Source organism: Oryza glaberrima, chromosome 9 (genome assembly GCF_000147395.1).
Source record: "Oryza glaberrima chromosome 9, OglaRS2, whole genome shotgun sequence".
NCBI classification, from domain to species: domain Eukaryota; kingdom Viridiplantae; phylum Streptophyta; class Magnoliopsida; order Poales; family Poaceae; genus Oryza; species Oryza glaberrima.
In genome coordinates this window covers 16196293-16216370 of record NC_068334.1, presented here as the reverse complement: position 1 = coordinate 16216370, position 20078 = coordinate 16196293, and the positions used below count along the sequence as shown (strand labels likewise).

Sequence of the window (20078 nt, the reverse complement as noted above, 5' to 3'; positions counted from 1 at the left end):
ACGTAGAGACGGTGGTGGCATGATATGATGTTTCGTTGTTTCGTTGCGCATGCACGGGCGGCTTCGTTTGCTCACGTGTGCCTGGCTTAGAGAGGGCATCGGTTTCGTGGCATCAGGGCCGTCTCCAGGAATTAAATTTGGGCCCAGGGTAAAATGCAAATTGAGATCATATAATTTTTTTAAAAAATCATATATAAAATAAATAAAATATATTTTCACTCAATTATATATATGTAATATGTGTTATAATGTATGATATTTCGAAATATATGCCTTTATGTTTCACAAACAAATAAGAGCAGTAATTTTAATCAAAACGATAATTTGATATAATCGATCATTTAAATTATAAACTAGCTGGGTGGCCTGCGCAATTGCGCGGCTAGCACCCAAACAAAATCATATATTTTTTTAAGTATGATTTTACTTCAAATTTATTAAATAGCTATCTCATTGTCTTAAGACTTTAAAAGACCAAACCTTATCATCATCGTGTTTCTAATTATATAGGCTTTAAAAGTCACACCAGTTGCTACCCCTTATGTCTCATCTCCTTCTTTATTTGCTTGCTCGATTTACCACTATTTCTATTCATTCTTATTGGAACCTTTAAAAATTGGATTTTATAGTTTTTAGAGTTTATTGTCATGTTGGGTTTTATTTTTATAATTTCTAGATGTCCCGTCAAACGTTGCTATTATACTCCTCTACGACACGTCCACTGTCTTATCTCTTTATTGTCATTGAGAATTTCAAAATCGAACATAATTATCGTTTAAGTTCATTTTTACTTTTTAGAAGTCCCGCCAAACCGTTAGCGGCTTTGCCATTGTAATCCTCTACGGCTCGCCCGCTGCCTCCCTTCTTTATTTCATTTTGATTTTAAAATCGAACATGATTATCATTGGTTTTTTTACTTTTCAGAAGTTCCGCACCTTTAAAAATTGGACTTATAGTTTTATTTTTAATAATTTTTAGAAGTACCATCAAACGATGTCACTATGTCCCTGATTTACAGCCCGTCCGCCACCTACTCTTTATTGTCATTGTGATTCTAAAAATTGTTTTTTTTTTACTTTCTAGAAGTCCCGGCAACCGCTTTACTCGTTTGCTTCACGGCCTCCCTGACGTCTCTCCTTTTAATCGTCATTAGGATTCTATTTGGTGTTTTATTAATAATTTTTATATGTCATATCGACCGCCACCACTCTTTATAGGCATGTTACTTAATATATCTCGTCATGTGTTTTAGATGGTCTTTTATTTTAATAATCTTTATTTTTATCAAAAATTTTTGTTATTTATAAATTGTATTCCTAATTGAAATCTTATTTTTCTTGTTCTAATTTTAGAATTTTTTTTAAAAAAATTATTTAAAAATACCGTATTGTGTTATTTTAATGTTTTTATTTTTTATTTTCAATTTCAGTTGTTTCAAAATTGTATTCCTACTTGAACTCTCTTTTATTGTTTTCTAACTTTGGATATTATTTTATGTTTTATTCTAAATTTTAATTAATCTCGTATTGGGTTCTTATATGGATTCTTTTTTCAGTATGCTTATTTTTAATTCTGAATTTCAGCTAATTTTAAATTGTATTACTACTTGAACTCTTCTTTTATTTTCTTTTTTTAATTTTAGATTTATTTATTTTTATTCCAAATTTTACTTAATCTCGTATTGAGTTCTTATATGGACTCTTCTTTTAATATTCCTTATTTTTAATTCCGAATTTCAGCTATTTTTTAATTGTATTCCTACTTGGACTCTTATTTCCTTTTCTAATTTTGGATTTTATTTTATTTTTATTTTGAATTTTGATTAATCTCGTATTGGGTTCTTATATGGAAACTTCTTTCAATATTGCTTATTTTTAATTCCAAATTTCAGCTATTTTTAAATTGTATTTCTATTCTCCTTTCCTTTTATAATTTTGGATTTTATTTTATTTTTATTTTGAATTTTGATTAATCACGTATTGGGTTCCTATATGGACTCCTCTTTCCATATTGCATATTTTTAATTCCGAATTTCAGCTATTTTTAATTGTATTTCTATTTTGACTCTTCTTTTCTTTTTCTCCGATTAATGTGGGAATTTCTAGCCCCCACGGTGAACGTGGTGCCTTCGTTTCGAGCTGTCTTAATAATATAATAGAATAATAGATAGATAGATAGATAGATAGATAGATAGATAGATTACAGTCATGAACTCACGACAATTTGATGCATATTACATATTTACGATCTATCATCCAGGCTAACCTTACCAGTCCGAGTCGAACCATCGAGGGTTGAGTCGAGGACGACGAGCAAACAAGGAGGAAGAAGGCTGGACCCAGGAGCCCAGCCGAAGGCAGAGCTGCAAGGTCGTCGCGATCGTCGATGCTGCTCGGAGCCTCGAAGTTGAAAGCATCAAGTTGTGTCGCCGCCTCGTTAGTCGTTGCGCGTGGAATTGAGATCACGTTACGACATCCCGGCAGTTGGCGCAGCACAGAATTAGGATCGCACGACAGCCATGCAAAAAGTAGGTAATAGCAGAGCCTTGCAGACTTGCAGCGCCCCATCCTGGCTTGGTCTTATTGATTGATTTGCCTATTAGTCTATTTGGTTGTTCCATGCTATAGCTGGGCAATTGGAAGTGAACCTTCATTGTTTATATGGGGGCCAAAAAAAACAGAGGCGCTGTGCGGTCGCCTACTTGGCACATAGCCATCGACGGGCCTGCGTGGCATGGGTGCATGGCCCATTGAGAATTAGCTGGCCTTTAAGGCTCTGATGCCGGGTAAGATGCGACTGGCAAGGACACGGTTTTTTCTTTGTTGGTGCATTTGCTGGGATACTCCTAACGGACGGGTGATCGCTCCCTCCCCTCCCAAGCGATCACCCGCCCCTCCCCTTACTACTTTACCCCCTTCTTTTCTTACTACTACACCATACAAATTTGAATTAAAATTCATATTTGAAATGGGTAGGTAAACTTTTTACTTATAAACTTTGGTCTATAAACTAATATTTGAATTCAAATTCAAATTTGAAACGGATATGTAAACTTTTGACCTATAAACTTTGGGTCTATAAACTAATATTTGAATTTAAATTCAAATTTGAATCGGGTACGTAAACTTTTGACTTATAAACATTGGGTCTATAAACTTTAGGTGTATAAACACTTTAGATGTATAGAAATACTATATATAGAAAATATTTGAATTCAAATTCAAATTTGAACGGATATAATTCAAATTCAAATTTGAATCGAGTATGTAAACTTCTGACTTATAAACTTTGGGTCTATAAACTTTAGGTGTATAATCTTTAGATGCATAAAAATACTATATATTGAAAATATTTGAATTCAAATTCAAATTTGAATCGGGTATGTAAACTTTTGACTTATAAACTTTGGGTCTATAAACTTCAGGTCTATAAACTTTAGATTTATAGAAATACTATATATATATATAATATTTGAATTCAAATTCAAATTTAAATCGGATATATAAACTTTTGACTTATAAACTTTTGGTCTCTAAATTTTAGATGTGTAAACTTGAGGTGTATAAAATTTAGATGTGTAAACTTGAGGTGTATAAACTTTAGGTGCATAAATTTACTAAAATAGGAAAGTAATGCGGTGCCAAAAAAGGAAACCAGGTGGAGGGAGGGAGGGGAAGGGGGATCGATCACTACCCTTGTCGCCGGGCGATCGATCGCCCATTAGCACTTCCGCATTTGTTGCATACTAATAACATACTCGTACGTTATAACGGACCAAGCCTATATAATTAAACATGGACTAAAAAGGTGATTAAGGATAAAGCAATAGAATCTGGTGTTTAATCGCGTAGAGTGTACATGCGTGAGAGATGGAGATGGAAGGAGAACGACTGTGTGCTTTTACCCTAGTAGAGATATGCATGTGGGTGATCGGTCACAGTGCCAAGCGGATTTCTAACAGGGCATGGCGCCGCCCCTCGCGAAGACCACTGGCCAGCTAACTGAAGTTCATTTTGTGAGAGCGCTCCACCAGTTTCGCTTTCATTCTAGATAGAGCTGAAATTTTTTGGTTGGGCTCCAGCTTTAGAAGAGGTGGAGCTAGAGCTGGAGCTATGCCGAAAAGGCCCTAAGTCACCTAGTACCAACTAGAGTGCCAACTCAGACAGGCAGTGGCTGGTGGACGCAAGATTTTCAGTATGAGTATTCAAGACTTTTTGGAAATAATACTGTCAGAGAACTAAAACGCCTTTAGGGAATGCCGCTTGCATATGATGGCCAAAGATAATAATGTAATTTCTTGCTCCTTATGGCAAAGGGGGAGGATCCCCATGATATATATATATATATATATATATATATATATATATATATATATATATATATATATATATATATATATATATATATATATATATTTTCTATCCATATTTGCTGCCATCTCAACTCTCATCCTCTTATCCTCTCCACTGTTCATTATCAAGAACCCTAGAGGAATGGGGTCCTTGCTAAAATTATTGGAGCAAGTTATTCCAACAAGATCAACGAAAAATATGTAAAATTTTAAATTATAAAAGTGATAAGCTATAGAAAAATAAAGTAGACAAATAATTATCATATTTGCTAAACATAATGGATGTGTTTCGAAAATAAAAATATTGGAAGAAAAAGGAAAGACAAAGCGAAAGATCCATGGGAATCAAACCGGCAACAATTGATTGTTGAGAGTTGAGACCACACCCTAACCAACTATGCTTTCACACCCCTAGCAGAAGACAATGGTTAAAGTAGTTTATTTTTTTTCAAAACAACAAGTATTATTAATTTAAAGGGAGTAATAAAGTAAGAAACTGTGGCTAGCGATCTAGCGTTAACTATAGAGCTTGGCTAACAAATTACTCTCTCCGTTTCAAAATGTTTGACACCGTTGACTTTTTAGCATACGTTTGACCGTTCGTCTTATTCAAAAAAGTTTTTGAAATATGTAAAACTATATGTGTACATGAAAGTATATTTAACAACGAATCAAATGATATGAAAATAATAAATAATTACTTAAATTTTTTGAATAAGACGAATGGTCAAACACGTACTGAAAAGTCAACGGTGTCAAATATTTTGAAACTGAGGGAGTATGTCATATCTAATATTTGACGTCATAAACTTTAGCAGCCAACCAAACATGACTCTAGACCAACGCCACCAACACCTGTTTGAACACTACGCTGACGATGGAGCTAACTTTTTGTGACTGTTACATTCCACACCAACGCCAATACACCACGTCATACCTTTGAATGAACTCATGTTTGAATGAGAACAAGTGATTGCGACTTAATTTGTCCATAAATTCTAAAATCATCAATCTCCACGCAGATCTCAAGATTAGAACTTAGGACAAGTGCTATGGTAAATGTGACTACCACCTCCAAATTTATCTATTTTATTCACTCATGAACTAAGAGACAACCCATACAATGTATCACCTCTAACACACAAATACCAATATCTCTAATACTCTCACACACTTCTTGAAATTTGTGTGGAGGTTGCCTCTTGATTTAGGGGTGGTTCATCTTCTCTCTCTCCACTTCTCTCCTCCACCTCATCACCTAATCCAATGTGGCATTCTTAGGGGCAACATATGAGATATTATAGTACTTGCCCTTACTAACCTGGCCGACTGATTTCATTTGACATGTAACATGTGGAACACAGAATGTGAAAAGAAAAGGTGTCATGATTTTCTTTGGGGAAGGGGGTGCACTTAACTAAAAAAAAATTGGGAAAACAATCCAGTTTGTATTTTTCACGATAAATTTTCAAGTTACCATGTAATTGTTTCCTGATGTAATTGTTGAAGGTGAGTTAGACGATCAGTTCGATGATAATACTCTACTACAACATTTATGTGGTGAAATTATGGAGGAGGTGATGGATTTAAGTGGGAATAGTGATAATATTCAGTCCACTTTGGATTCCATGGTACCTTCTACTAATAGTATTTCTAATGGTAAGAAGGGTAAAAAAAAGAAGAAGAATAATAAAATTAGTTTTAAATGAAAGGAATCTTTTTGAATTGTGATGGGTTCAAGGACCCGAAAAAACATAAGTTTGTTTCTGATTTAACCAAAGAACATCAACTTGATTTTATTGCTTTATCTGAGACTGTTAAGAAAGAATTTTCTACAGCTGCTCTTAATAATCTTTGTGCTGGTAAAGATTTTTTGTGGCATTGTAAACCTCCTAGAGGCAGATCTGGTGGTCTTCTGTTGGGTATTAATTTATTAAATTCTGACATTGGTTTGATTGATGAGGGGGATTTTTATATTAAGTTTCATTTGCGAAATAAAACTGATAATTTTAAGTGGGCCTTAGTGTTGGTGTATGGACCTGCACAAAATGAGTCTAAGGACCAATTCCTTGTAGAATTAGTTAACATGTGCAGTCATGAGACCTTACCAATTCTTATTGGTGGTGATTTTAACATTATTCGTAGTCCTAATGAAAAAAATAATAATAATTATGATGATAGATGGCCCTTCTTGTTTAATGCTATTATTGATGGGTTGTGCCTTAGGGAGATACAAATGACTGGTAGGAATTTTACTTGGGCAAATAATCTGGCACACCCAACCTATGAGAAACTGGATAGAGTTTTAGTGTCGACGGAATGGGAGCAAAAATACCCTTTATCCTCTGTTGTTGCTCTCAATAGAGATATTTCAGACCATACTCCTTTGCTCCTAAATACAAAATCTTCCTCTTTTAGTAACGATCAACATAGTTGAACTTGGTTGGCTGTTACGTGATGGATTTGTTGATATGGTAAAAGAAGTTTGGTCTGGGGTTGATGAGGGCAATACTCCTATGGAGCGTTGGCAAGCGAAAATTCGTCGCCTAAGACAACATCTTAGGGGATGGGCTAAACATACCAATGGTTTATACAAAAAAGAGAAAAAGCAGATATTAGATAAGTTAGAGGCGCTGGATAAAAAGGCAGAGACTGTTCTCCGGTCTCAAGAGGAAGTTGATATTAGATGGTTTTTCAGGAGTAGGTTATCTGTCATTTTAAGGGAAGAAGAAATTAAATGGTATCAGCGGGCTAAGACTAAGGATATTTTGGAGGGTGACTCTAATACAAAGTATTTTCATTTAGTGGCAAATGGAAAACATAGGAAAACTAGAATTTATCAACTACATGAGGGTGATCATTTAATAAGTGGTGATGCCAATTTAAAGTCGCATATTACCACTTATTATAAAGGTTTTTTTGGCCCTCCTGATGAGTCTGACCTTCAGTTTGATGAGAATTATGTTGCTGACATTCCTCAAGTTTCATATTTAGAGAATGAAGCCTTAACTAAGGAATTTTCTGAAAATGAGGTTAAGGATGCTATTTTCCAAATGGAACATAACAAAGCTCCAGGTCCAAATGGATTTCATGCTAAGTTTTACAAGTTTTCTGGGATGTCATTAAATTTGACCTTTTAGAACTATTTAAGGACTTTCATTCTGGGAGTTTGCCTTTATATTCGCTTAACTTTGGTACTATCATTCTTTTGCCTAAGTGTGCTGAGGCTTTAAAGATTCAACAGTATAGACCTATATGCCTGCTTAATGTTAGCTTTAAGTTTTTTTTACCAAAGTTGCTACAAATAGAATAATGGATGTCGCTCAAAAGGTAATTAGTCCTACTCAAACAGCGTTCATTCCTGGGAGAAATATTATGGAAGGGGTGGTTATTTTACATGAGACTTTACATGAATTACATCGCAAAGATAAAAGTGGTGTAATTTTTAAGATTGATTTTGATAAAGCTTATGATAAAGTTAAATGGCGTTTTGTACAACAAACTTTGAGAATGAAAGGCTTTTCTCCTAGATGGTGTGAATGGATAGCTTCTTTTGTTCAAGGTGGTCATGTTGGTATAAAAGTTAACGATCAAATTGGTAATTGTTTTCAAACTTACAAAGGTCTTAGGCAAGGGGATCCTTTATCTCCTATTCTTTTTAATATAGTAGCTAGCATGCTTACTCTATTCATTAAGAGGGCTAAAGAGGCGGGACTCTTGAATGGGGTTATTCCTCATCTTGTTGATGATGGTTTGTCTATCTTGCAATACGCAGATGATACTATCATCTTTTTGGAGCATGACTTGCAACAGGCAAAGAATTTGAAACTGATTTTATCGGTATTTAAAAAGTTATCTGGCCTAAAAATAAATTTTCACAAGAGTAAATTATTTTGCTTTGGTCAGGCAAAGGAATGTTATGAACAATATTTTGATATTTTTGGTTGTAAGTTAGGTACCTTTCCTTTTAAATACCTTGGAATTCCGATGCATTTTAGGAAGCTTTCTAATAAAGATTGAAAACTTATTGAAGAGAGAATTGAGAAAAAGCTTAGTAGTTGGAAAGGCAAGCATTTATCTGTTGGTGGTAGACTGGTGTTGATTAATTCTGTTCTTTCAAGTTTAGCCATGTTTATGATATCTTTTTTTGAGGTGCCGAAAGGGGTTCTTCGTAAAATTGATTATTACAGATCGCAGTTTTTTTGGCAAGGGGATGACCATAAGAAAAAATACAGGCTCACTAGGTGGGATGTTGTTTGTCAACCCAAGGACCAGGGAGTCTTGGGATTCATAATTTGGAGATACAAAATAAATGTATTTTAAGTAAATGGTTGTTTAAGTTAATTAATGAGGAAGGGGTTTGGCATGATTTATTGAAGAGGAAATGTTTTTATAATAAATCTATAACCCAAGTTGACAAGAAACAAGGTGATTCCTATTTTTGGTCTGGTCTTATGAATGTCAAAAGTACTTTCTTAAATATAGGTTCTTGGATTGTCAATAATAGGGAACAAATTAGATTTTGGGAAGATAGATGGATTGGTAACTTGGCTTTTAAGGATAAATATCCATCTTTGTATGCAATTGTTCGGAGGAAAACATCTTCTATTGCCACTGTTATGGGATCTGTTCCGCTTAATGTTTCTTTCAGGAGAGCTTTAGTTGGTCAGAATCTTGTTTGTTGGCATGAGTTGTGTGCCTCTATAGTACATATTCAGTTGAATGATTCGTCTGATAGTTTTAGATGGAATTTCCATTAGAATGGCTTGTTCTCGGTGAGGTCTATGTACCTAGCTTTAATTAATAATGGCTATATCGAGAGAAACAAGTGTATTTGGAAGCTTAAGTTGCCACTTAAGATTAAAATTTTCATGTGTTACCTGCTTAAAGGGGTTGTGTTAACTAAGGATAATTTGGCAAGGTGTAACTGGAATGGCAGCTTGAGACATTCTTTTTGTTTGAAGAATGAGTCTATTCAACATCTCTTTATGGATTGTCATTTTGCGAAGTTTCTATGGAGAGCAGTTCAGTTCTCTTTTGGTTTTAATCTTCCAGTTAGCATATCTCATATTTTTAATGGGTGGCTTATGGGAGTTGATAAGAAAATGAGTAAACTGATCTTTGTTGGAGCTTCTACCATTTATTGGGTAATATGGCTGAGTAGGAACGATATGGTTTTTGACAAATCACCATCATTTTCCTATATGCAGGTCATTTTCAGGGCAACTCATTGGCTTCGGTTTTGGGCACAGCTACAAAGGTGTGATGAAGATGAAGAGTTTCTGAAAGTTGCATGCTGAAAGTTGGAGACCACGGTTATGCAACTATTTGCCAATTATGGTTGGAGATTTACAAATAAACTTTAATAATTGTGATCTCCTTACGTTAGGCTGGTTTCTTTGTTTTTCTCTTCAGTGTGTTCTATTCATTTAGATTTATACTATGTTCATGAAAACTACTATGTAATAATTAACTGTAGCTCTTTTAATTAAAGACCGGGATATTATATTCCATTATCTAAAAAATGTATAATCCATAGCAAGGTGAAGCTTTCAGTGTTAACTGAAACAACGTCCAGACACAAGAGCCGGCTGCTTCGCTTCGGTCAGCCTTGACTCCTCCTACTGTTCCTACCTTACTACTAGCATGGTAGCAACCCGTGATTAACACAGGGCCGCACGTATTTGGCGTGCTTAATTCGTCTCGTTTTACCTAATGACTTGGTTGATCGGACCATTCTTGCCACCAACCTCACCATGCATGCCTTCTGCTTGCCGTTCGCCTGGTCGATCAGGTCATGGCCGTGGCATGCACAAGTTTGGACTTCAGTTGTCGCCGCCACACCGCGCCGGCCCCGACGATGGAACGCTGACCCAAGGCTCGCCGATCCTGATCATCTTGATCGGCCGCTCGCTGGCCGCCGCCTCCTCGCACCGCGCCCTCTTCCTCGTGGCGGCGCCATGGGTGTCGTCGAGGAGCACGCCGAACAGCTTCACGCACTTCTCCTCCCGGGCGTGCTCTTGCTCGCGCTGCTCGCCGCCGACGCCGCCGGCCGCCGCTCGCATGTCTTCCTGCATGAGCAGCCGGAGATCGAGCTGCCGGACGTCGAGGAAGCGCGACAGGAAGCCCAGAAGCTCCTCGCAGTGTCGCCGAGCCCGCGCCAGCTCCGTCGTCAGCGTTTGGTTGTCCTTCCTGAGCTGCTCGTTCTCGCTGGTGATGTCCGCCCGCGGCGGCGAGGACGCGGAGGAGGAGCTGCGGTCGTTGCCGCTGGACGTGGTCGCCGACGGCGCCGGGGGCAGAGGGGGCAGCGGCGGAGGGAACGCGACGTTGACGCCGCTGCCGCAGGATTTGGAGGACTGAGGCGTCGTCGCCTTGCGGCGGCGGATGCCGGAGAGGAGGCCTTGCTCGCCTCGCCGGAAGTTGCCGTTGGCGAACTCCCACCGATCGGGCACCACCTTCCGGAAACCCTGCATGAATAGTCGCCATCTCTCGTTAGCCCCGGTCAGATCGTGTGAACGTATTGAGGGGCAATCGTAACATGCTTCTGTCCTAATCAACACAAGACAATAAGGACATGTTTTTGGCAGAAAGACACTAAGAACGTGTTTGTTATCACACATCGTTAATTCGGTGAATGCACAAGTACAAATGTACAATCAACAATGAAGATTTGGCATAAATGCTTAGATTTGGGATATTCTTTGTTCATAGACAACTACGTGCAAAACAGTTTAATCCGGCCCATCTATGTCTGTGGACCGAGAATCTATCTATCTATCTATTATATTATTAAGACAGCTCAAAAAGGAAGCACCACGTTCGCCGTAGAGGCCTAGAAATTACCACGTTAATCGAAGAAAAAGAAATGAAGAGTCCAAATAGAAGTACAATCTAAGAATAATTGAAATTCGGAATTAAAAATAAGCAAAATTGAAATAAGAGTCCATCTATAAATCCAATACGAGATTAATTAAAATTTGAAATAAAAAGAAAAATATATTCTCATAGTGGATCTATATTATAACGGTTAAGATTGATTGTATAGGTATATAAATAAAAAAAAAAATACTACGCAGTATACATGTCCTTCTCATAGTCATGTTTGCAGTCGGACTCCCAACTCAGCAAAGCCACACAACAACATGACACGTTTTTTTTTTGGAATCCTAGCTATGAAGGTCTAGCAACAGGACAGGACAAGTCCTCCATGACACCGGATTCAAATGAAAAGCTAAAACTTTTAGCAGTAATCCTATTCTCTAATATAATTACAATAAGTTTTTATTGACTAACACATGCTAATTTTCAAATACACATATATAGATGGGTTCTCTTTCCTCTCAAGTTTCTAATCATAAATGCTAGAAAGCCTATATATGTCAATATTTTTATTAAAAAATACTCCTATATTTTTATATGATATTAGTTAGTTAAAAAAAACTGAGAGTACTAAGAAATACCATGTCCTAACCAAATTAACAATCCATCCATGTACCATACTTTGAAAACATGCAGTTCAGAACTCTATAAGCCTAGAATTATCAATTTGGAATAATAAGTTAGGATATTGAAAGAAGAGGCCATTCAAAACACAACACAAGATTAATTAAATGTTGGAATGAAAAATAAAATAAAATAAATTCTGAAATTACAAAAAAAGATATTATAAGTAGGATTACAATTTAGAAATAACTCAAATTCGAAATTAACAAAAAGGAATATTGAAAGAGCAATCCATCACCAAACTAAATTCTAAAGTTAGAAAATAAAAATAAGAGTTCATATGGACATACAATTTAAAATAACTAAAATTCGGAATAAAAAATAAGCAATACTGAAAGAAGAGATCATCTAGAGCACGAGTTTAATTAAATTTTGGAATAAAAAATAAATTAAATTCTAAAAAATTAAAAACAATTAAAGGAGTTCAAGTAGGAATAAAATTTATAAACAACATAATATCTGAATAAAAAATATGGAAATAAAACACAATCCATCTAAAAACACAACGATGGCAAATGAAAATAAAGAGGGGAGAAGCAACGAGACTGTAAAAGAGTAGGGTGGCAGTGGTTGATGGGATATCTAAAAACTATAAACAAAACCCAAAATAGAATCCAATGACAATTAAGACGAGGGACAATGGACAGGCCATTGTAACAGCACGATCACGGGGGTTGGTGGGACTTCTAGAAAGTAAAAAATAAACTCCAATGAAAATCATATTTGATTTGTATAATCTCAGTAATAAAAAAGAGGGAAGGCAATGGGCGTAAAAAGTATAAACAAAACCCCAAATAAAATTCCAATGGCGATTAAGAGGAGAGATGGCGGGCAACCCGTTAAGAAGCACAATCAGAGTGATCGGCGGGACTTCTAGAAAGTAAAAAATAAACCATAATGATAATCACGTTCAATTTTTAAAATCTCAACGATAATTAAAAGGAAAGGCATAGGACGGGCCGTACAGGAGTATAATGGCAATGCTGCTGACGGTTTGGCGGGACTTCTAGAAAGTTAAAAATGAACACTGGCGATAATTATGTTCGATTGTTAAAATCTCAATAACAATAAAGAGAGGAAGTGGTGGACGGGCCGTAGAGGAGTAAAGTAGCGGCATTTGACGAGACTTCTAAAAATTAAAAAATGAAAACCAACGATTTAATTAACTGTAAAATTTATAAGGTTCAATTTTAAAGTTCCAAGGAGGATAAATAGAAGCTGTAGTAGATTAAGCAAACAAATAAAGGGGGTGAAAAAGAGGTAAGAGGTAGTGAGTGGTGTGACTTTTTAAAACTACAAAATTAGAAACATGGAGATTTTAAGGTTCGGTCTTTTAAATTCCTAAGACAACGAGATAGTTATTTAACAAATTTTAAGTAAAATCATATATAAAAGAAGATAATTTTGTATGGATACTAGCCGCGTAATTGCGCGGGCCACCCAACTAGTTTAGTTCAAACACTCGGCCATATACGTAGATGGACAGATTTAAGGCCCGTCTAAACGAGGCCATAGGTGACAACTTCCACTCTCTGCAGTCATTCTGCAGCATTTATATTATCTACTCTCTCCATCCAAAAACGTTAGACTTATTTTATATTTTTGTTTTTTCCAATTAGTTATATTTGTAGTTTCCATGCATCTAACTTACTAAACTAAATTAAATGTTTGATCGGAAAAAAAAAACCATCTTAATACTCATTAAATCTTGAATATATTTTGATAATATATTTGTTTTGTGCTGATAATACTATCAAATTTTTCTATAAACTAGGTCAAACTTAATAAAGTTTGATTAGAAAAAAGTTAAACGATTTATAATATGAAACGGAGGGAGTATATTCAAGGATTAACGCTTGAAGAACAGTATATCAAAGGGAAGCAAATATCATGAATGTTGGGTGCTAAAACATGAAGGATGTCATCTAAAAAAAACATGATGGATATATCACTGTCTCACTGACAGATCCTAAGATCAAATTTCTACTAGAAGTCAAATTCGAACAACACCACAAGATGTGCAGAATCAATCACAACGGAAAGAGTAACTCAACTGTTCCATTGAATTCAATATACCAGACGTCAGGATACTTGATATACATCTCTGTCAGACGTCGCTGCTAATCAATACTATTAGACGTTCACACTTTGGAGTATTCTCATCTACTCCAGTTGCAGCAATTGAAGAACCAGTACTGAGAACTGAGCTAGATAGCTGATCTTGTTTTTTTTTTTCTTTTGAAGATATAAATAGCTTGTTGTTATTAGCGTGACGCTTTGACAACTATAACTATAGTACTGATGAACATGCATGTCAGTATGCATGCACCAAAGGTCCAAGATCCTGTGATGTTGTGATCAGGCACAGGAGAAACCACACACGACATGTTCGCTGAAGAAACTTTCTACCCCACAAATTAAGCACGAACACGAGTAAAGGCAAACAAAGATTAGGTGCGCTGGATGCTTTGCATGTGCAGGTTGAGTACGGTACAACAAGTGCCAACATTTCTAGACGATCATAGACGAAGAGCCCGGAAAAGTCAATCCATCCCAGAAATTTCCACCGAGATTCCTGTCCCGTATATAATCATAGAGATGCACCAGAAATCATGCTTTGTCGCCACTAGTACACTTGGCGTGTCAATCGACGGCCGGCCTGAATTATGCCTGATCTGCAAGCTACTATATATCAGTTACCTAATTAACTTTGCTTTCATGGAACTGTTTGCTACTTTGCTCCCGTCGCAATTTGCTAGTCGCGACGTGTCCTTTCCTTTTGCCAGTTCAGATATGAACACCCTTCTAGTAGACGAGGCATTTTTTTACCAGCCCTCTATATTCAACCGAATATATACAACCTCTTTTTAATTAGGAACTTAGCCTATCAAATATATTTTTAATTAGGAACTTAGCCTATTAAATATGGAAACTTAGTCATCAACTAATCTAATCTGAAATTCGCTTCTATAGAGATTTGAACTCAGAACCTTGAGGTGCTAGCCCTCAAATAACCCAATCTGAAATTTGCTACTATCGAGATTTGAAATCAGAACTTTGGGGTGCTAGCCCTCAAATAACCCAATCTAAAATTCACTCCTATAGAGATTTGAACTCAATACCTTAGGGTGCTATTTAGGTCACTGCAACCACTAGACTATATGCCCTTTCACAACGAGCTAGCTAATAGTAATTGGAAATGGTCATCTTCGAGATGCTCAGATGCATGATGCTAGAGTTTCCTCTTTGAAGCATTCAGCAATGGAGTACACTTGCTTACGTACATGGTTGTCTTCATCGCACTTCATCTTTTTTTTTTTTCCTTTTTTTTTTCAATGGAAGAAGATGACCTCTGCCGTTTCAGATTTGTGGTTCCACCTGCTATTTATAATTTCAGAGTTGTGGTTTATAGCTATGTGATCTTCTTGTTTTCTGATGCAAGATCATCAGTAAAGTGGAATTAACTTCTGACGAATTGACTACACAACAGACGTGAGGTTTTTGTCAAAAGGGAGAAATGGAAAAAAAAAGATGATGAACACGTCAGCTAGCAGTAGGTGCATCTCTCTTTTCAATCGTTTCTATCATTCTATTGTCTCTTTCTGCCCCCAATTATCTTTCTTAAGGCAGGTTGAATCCGTCGTTTAAAACCGATAAGCATGCTTTGCGTGGAAAACTAAAACGAAGTGGAGAGATCAATTGACTTCCGAATGGCGCACACTCCCTGACACACGTATCTAACCCTGTTGTCCATTTTTGCCTCAAAGGTCAGTTCAGATATTCAGTTTATGATCGTGTAACACGACAAGAAACCTCCTTTTCTACGCTTTAGGTCGACTACAGTGTACAGACCGATTGGAGTCTGCCTAGCTAGCTTCTTCTTCCTCTTCCGGCAGTCCAGAAGCGAATCAAGATTAATTTGCCTAACAAATTAGCTCAGCTAGCTTAATTGGTTGGCTAGCTCCAGATGTTTCATTCAACTAATTATTCACTAGCTAATTAATTTTGTTGAGGGGCATATATGACCGAACGGCACAAATGGAAAGTTCTGAACTGCTTAACAAGCTAACTCCATGGCCCCACAATGACCAAAGAAACATGTGCAGCTAGCAACAGGTGGTCATGCATACACATTTGGCTATTTCAGTTTCTGCTAGATTCTAGAACGGGATAGATGAACCAACAAATTGACGAGCTAGCCTTTACTCCGTATCCTTGTAGGCTCAAGCTTTTGGTGAGCTTAAAGCCTCAAATGGAGTATTCAGTAACCACATGTTACTTGTTTCCCTAACAAAACCGATATCACAAGCAAGCTAGAGTAGGATATGATTTCGCCAAGAAGAACTAAAAAGATAGCCAAATGCTATAAACGGCAACATGGTAAGGCGAGTTATATATAGGGAAAATTGGAACCATGCCATTATAATTTTACAAAATTTGAGATATGCCATCTTGACCCACATGTCATTGAGATACCGATGGCATATCTCAAATTTTGTAAAATTATAATGGCATAGTTCCAAATTTCCCTTATATATAAGTCAGAAAACACCAGCGTACATACGTGTAGACAACTATGGAAACGTAATGAACACAGCTCGGCCACGACAGCGAAAGCTCGCCCACAGACAAGAAACGTCAACCCTGCAAGTACATCGTCATCTAACCCAAAAGGACGCCGTTCAAGGCGTCCTGCAGTTGAATACAGAACGCAGATACAGGAATTATTCGACGTACGCATGCAGTGCAGGATGATGATATGATGATCAAATCAACAAAGTTAGGAGATCGAGTATCGAGATGGAGCAAGAGATCGAGTGTGTGTAATGTGTACGTACGTAGGTGTTGAGCTGGCGGACGAAGGAGGAGAAGTTGCAGTGCTTGAAGTGGAGCGGGAGGAGGTCGCGGGCGAACTCCACCGGCTTCCACACCACGAACGACCGCCCCTCCTTTCCCCACGAGATCACCTCATCCGTCGCGCTCTCCTCCACCATCTGGTGCGTCTTCGTCAGGAACGGCGCCGGCCCACCGCCGCCTCCTCCCCTTCCCCCGCCGCCCTTCTGCTGCTGCTTCCCCACCGCCGCCGCCGCCTCAGCAGCAGCCATCGATCGATCACCTAACGCTATGATCTCTTTCTCTACCTAGCTACTTATGTTTGTGTGTATGTATGTATGTATCTATCTATCTATGTATGTGTGTTATGGTGAGATGGGTGTGTATAGCTAGTAGGAGGTGGTGGCCGAGAAGAGCAGGAGGGCGGTGAGGAACTCCCAGCCCCAGACGTAGAATCCGGTGACTACCGCCCTCCCACCGCAGCCGCCGCCCGCCTCTACTCCCATGTAACCGGCACAGTGGGCGCGCGCGGCGGGGTTTGTTGCCGTGGTCGCGTTTCTGCCCGTCGCCCTGCCTAGCTGAGCTTCTCTCGCCGCTTCCTCCTCCGGACCTCCGCTTCGCTCGGTGTGGAGCTCACGCGGGATATAAAGCGAGCCAGCGGCGGGTTGGCCCTCCTGGCGTTTACGTCTGCGTGGGTCAGGCCCCCGTCCGGTCCAAATAAGAAGCTTCCTCCCCAAAGGGAGTCGTGTGGCGCCGCACCACGCTCCCACCGTGCACCGGGTCCAAATCACCGCACGAATCGGCGAGGAATAATACGGGGCTCCCGTTACGGTGTGCGGTGGAACGGGCGTAGGGAGGACCGACGGAATTTGCGTTGGGCAGGCACGTCCGCGTCACCGCTCTCCGGTTCTTCTTCTTCTTCGCCGCTTCCAGAAAACTTGAGGGGAGCGGAATTTTTCTCTCTCGTCGCCGTAATCTACGATGCGTCCTTGTCATCCCGGGCGGGGCCGGGGCGAGATGCGAAAGAAAGTAAAACCAAAGGCGCGTGGAAAAAGGAAGGGCGAGAAAGCGGGTTTTGCTTTAATGGCTCGCTTGTTTCCATCCGTTGCCGATTTGTCCAAAGTCGTCCACATCGACCAACACGAGCTAATCGAGATGATACGCCTTCCTCTTCCCACCCAACTCGACGGCGTACGTAGACCATATGTACTTGGGAATATTCATGTACAAGCCCTGCTGCAATCTTATTAACGGGAATCATCTGGCTATCAAGGACGGCCTCCCCGGCTCCCAGCACGTACAGTAGCAGCAACCTTTTCTTTTTTCTCGTAATTGCTACTTTAACCATGTTACTTCAACGACTACTCGTAGTATACTACTCGTAGTCGTAGTAGTCATGTATACTGTGTAGTACTATATAGATATCTGCTCCTGAAACGGGCCGGGGATCACTGCGTCCAATATGAAAGCTTTGATAACAAAGTACCGGTTTTCCCCCTTGATGTCATTCTGGAGCTAGCATGTCTCCGGTACAGCACGTACTGTTACACCAACTCCCATAGTCCCGCGGAGTTGTTTCTATCGCTCTTCACACGAATCACACCAACAAGAAGATGATTCTACATCATAATTAGGCATAAGTACATTACCTCATTTTCTTGATCCCACTGTCCCATCTCCCATGGATACATATGTTCCACCCGATGCTCACACATCACTGGCTGCACTGCATGATCCCCTTTCTAGTATAACTAGTTGCATTGCGTCCTACTCAACGTGACACCCCCCGGAGCAGACGGCGAACGACGCAAGCCAATCGTCAATCCAACGATAGACCCGGACCCCGTGTGATTTTGGACTAGCGTTTTTCTTTCTTTCTTTTTTTTCCCTGCCCTTTGGCTTTTGGGGTTGGTTGCTTGTCCAACTCGGTGTTTGCAAGTAAACGCCTCACCAACCTGAACAAAAGGCTGGAGAAAAATGAGGCCGTCTAAGAGGGAGTTCCTGCTGACCGATGGGTGCGTGGTAGAAACCTGACTTTTGTGCCAAAATCCACTTCATTTCTCCGGTCAGTTACATGTTTGCGTCTGCATTGTGTGGCAAACTGGCTCCGGGGCTGGGCGGAGAGAAAGATCGGAGCTTAGTTAGGGCTGAAATGAAAATTTTTGGGTATCACATCGGACGTTTGACCGGATGTTGGAAGGGATTTTCGGACACGAATGAAAAAACTAATTACATAACTCGCCTGAAAACCACGAGACGAATCTTTTGAGTCTAATTAATCAGTCATTATCACATGTGGATTACTGTAGCACTTATAGCTAATCATGGCGTAATTAGGCTCAAAAGATTCGTCTCGTGATTTATATGCAAACTGTGCAATTAGTTTTAATTTTTATCTATATTTTATACTCCATATATATATATCTAAAGATTTGATATGATATTTTTGGAAAAGTTTTGTTTGGAACTAAGCAGGGCCTTAATAAATGCCATAGCCAGCTGCAACTTTGCTGATTTCATCCGCGGACGCCGATGCGACACAAAGGGTGATGGTCTGATGGAGAAGGTTCTGATTGTTGCTTAATCTCTCTGACGGTCTAACACCTTAGCTGGAAAGATGTCGTCCATATCCTGCCTGTGCTGATTGCTGACCAGTTCATATTATATATTAGTGCTGAGCTTCTTCCTTTTTAACAGAGACACAGACACGTATAGCTTTTTGTGTGTGTGTTTGTGGCTGGGTTAAGGCTTTGCTGAATTTTAGATTCGAGAATTTGGATCAGTCATGAACAATTAATTAAGGTCTTATTTAAATACACCTCTTTCAGAAATACTGAATATGAAAAGAATGTAGTTTACATAACATAGGGATAGAAATCTATCAACGTATTATCTAAAAACAAAAAAGAAATCTATCAACGTGGGCAACCAGGTATATATAGCTCTGTTAGTGTTACGAATAAATCATATCTTTGGACTTGTGAAGTATACGAATACGGTCATTACATACAAATTAAGAAAAAGGTCAATGCGTAAGGAAACCGTCTCCTCAAATGGAAGGTGTTAGAGACCTATTCGGAGGAGATAGGGGATATGTGATCTCGTACATAGGGAAATATCTCCGAGTTCTACTTGGAGACCAAGATAATCTGCAGTATAAATACAGGACCTGTCGCGCCCAGGGATTCGACAACCCGAATCACCGGCTATCTGTGTATTAAACCTCTGTCCAGACATCAACCAGAGTACACAGACGATAATCTGATACAATTCCACGTCTTACAAAAATATAAAATAAACTCAGAAAAGCAACAGAAAAACTAAAGACCATCTAAATTTAATCTTCTCAGCAAACCGAAGCTTCCTCCATAATCCACAGGCAAAACCTCGA

At 38.6% G+C, this 20078-nt stretch overlaps 1 protein-coding gene across 1 annotated transcript; it reads right to left on the bottom strand.

The window, feature by feature from the left end:
• Positions 1-9833: 9833 nt before the first annotated feature.
• On the bottom strand, positions 9834-17374 carry LOC127784792 (heat stress transcription factor B-1). The gene is made up of 2 exons (XM_052312168.1): positions 16693-17374; positions 9834-10818 (listed from the first exon to the last, which is right to left on the bottom strand). Exons 1-2 carry the CDS (start codon positions 16957-16959, stop codon positions 10177-10179), a joined length of 909 nt encoding a protein of 302 aa, XP_052168128.1. The 5' UTR covers positions 16960-17374; the 3' UTR covers positions 9834-10176.
• Positions 17375-20078: the final 2704 nt, after the last annotated feature.

Coding starts and splice junctions, on each gene's coding strand:
- LOC127784792 (XM_052312168.1), bottom strand. CDS start 16,959: ATGGCTGCTGCTGAGGCGGCGGCGGCGGTGGGGAAGCAGCAGCAGAAG. Junction 10,819..16,692: donor TCCGCCAGCTCAACACCTAC/GTACGTACACAT, acceptor CTATTCATGCAG/GGTTTCCGGAAGGTGGTGCC.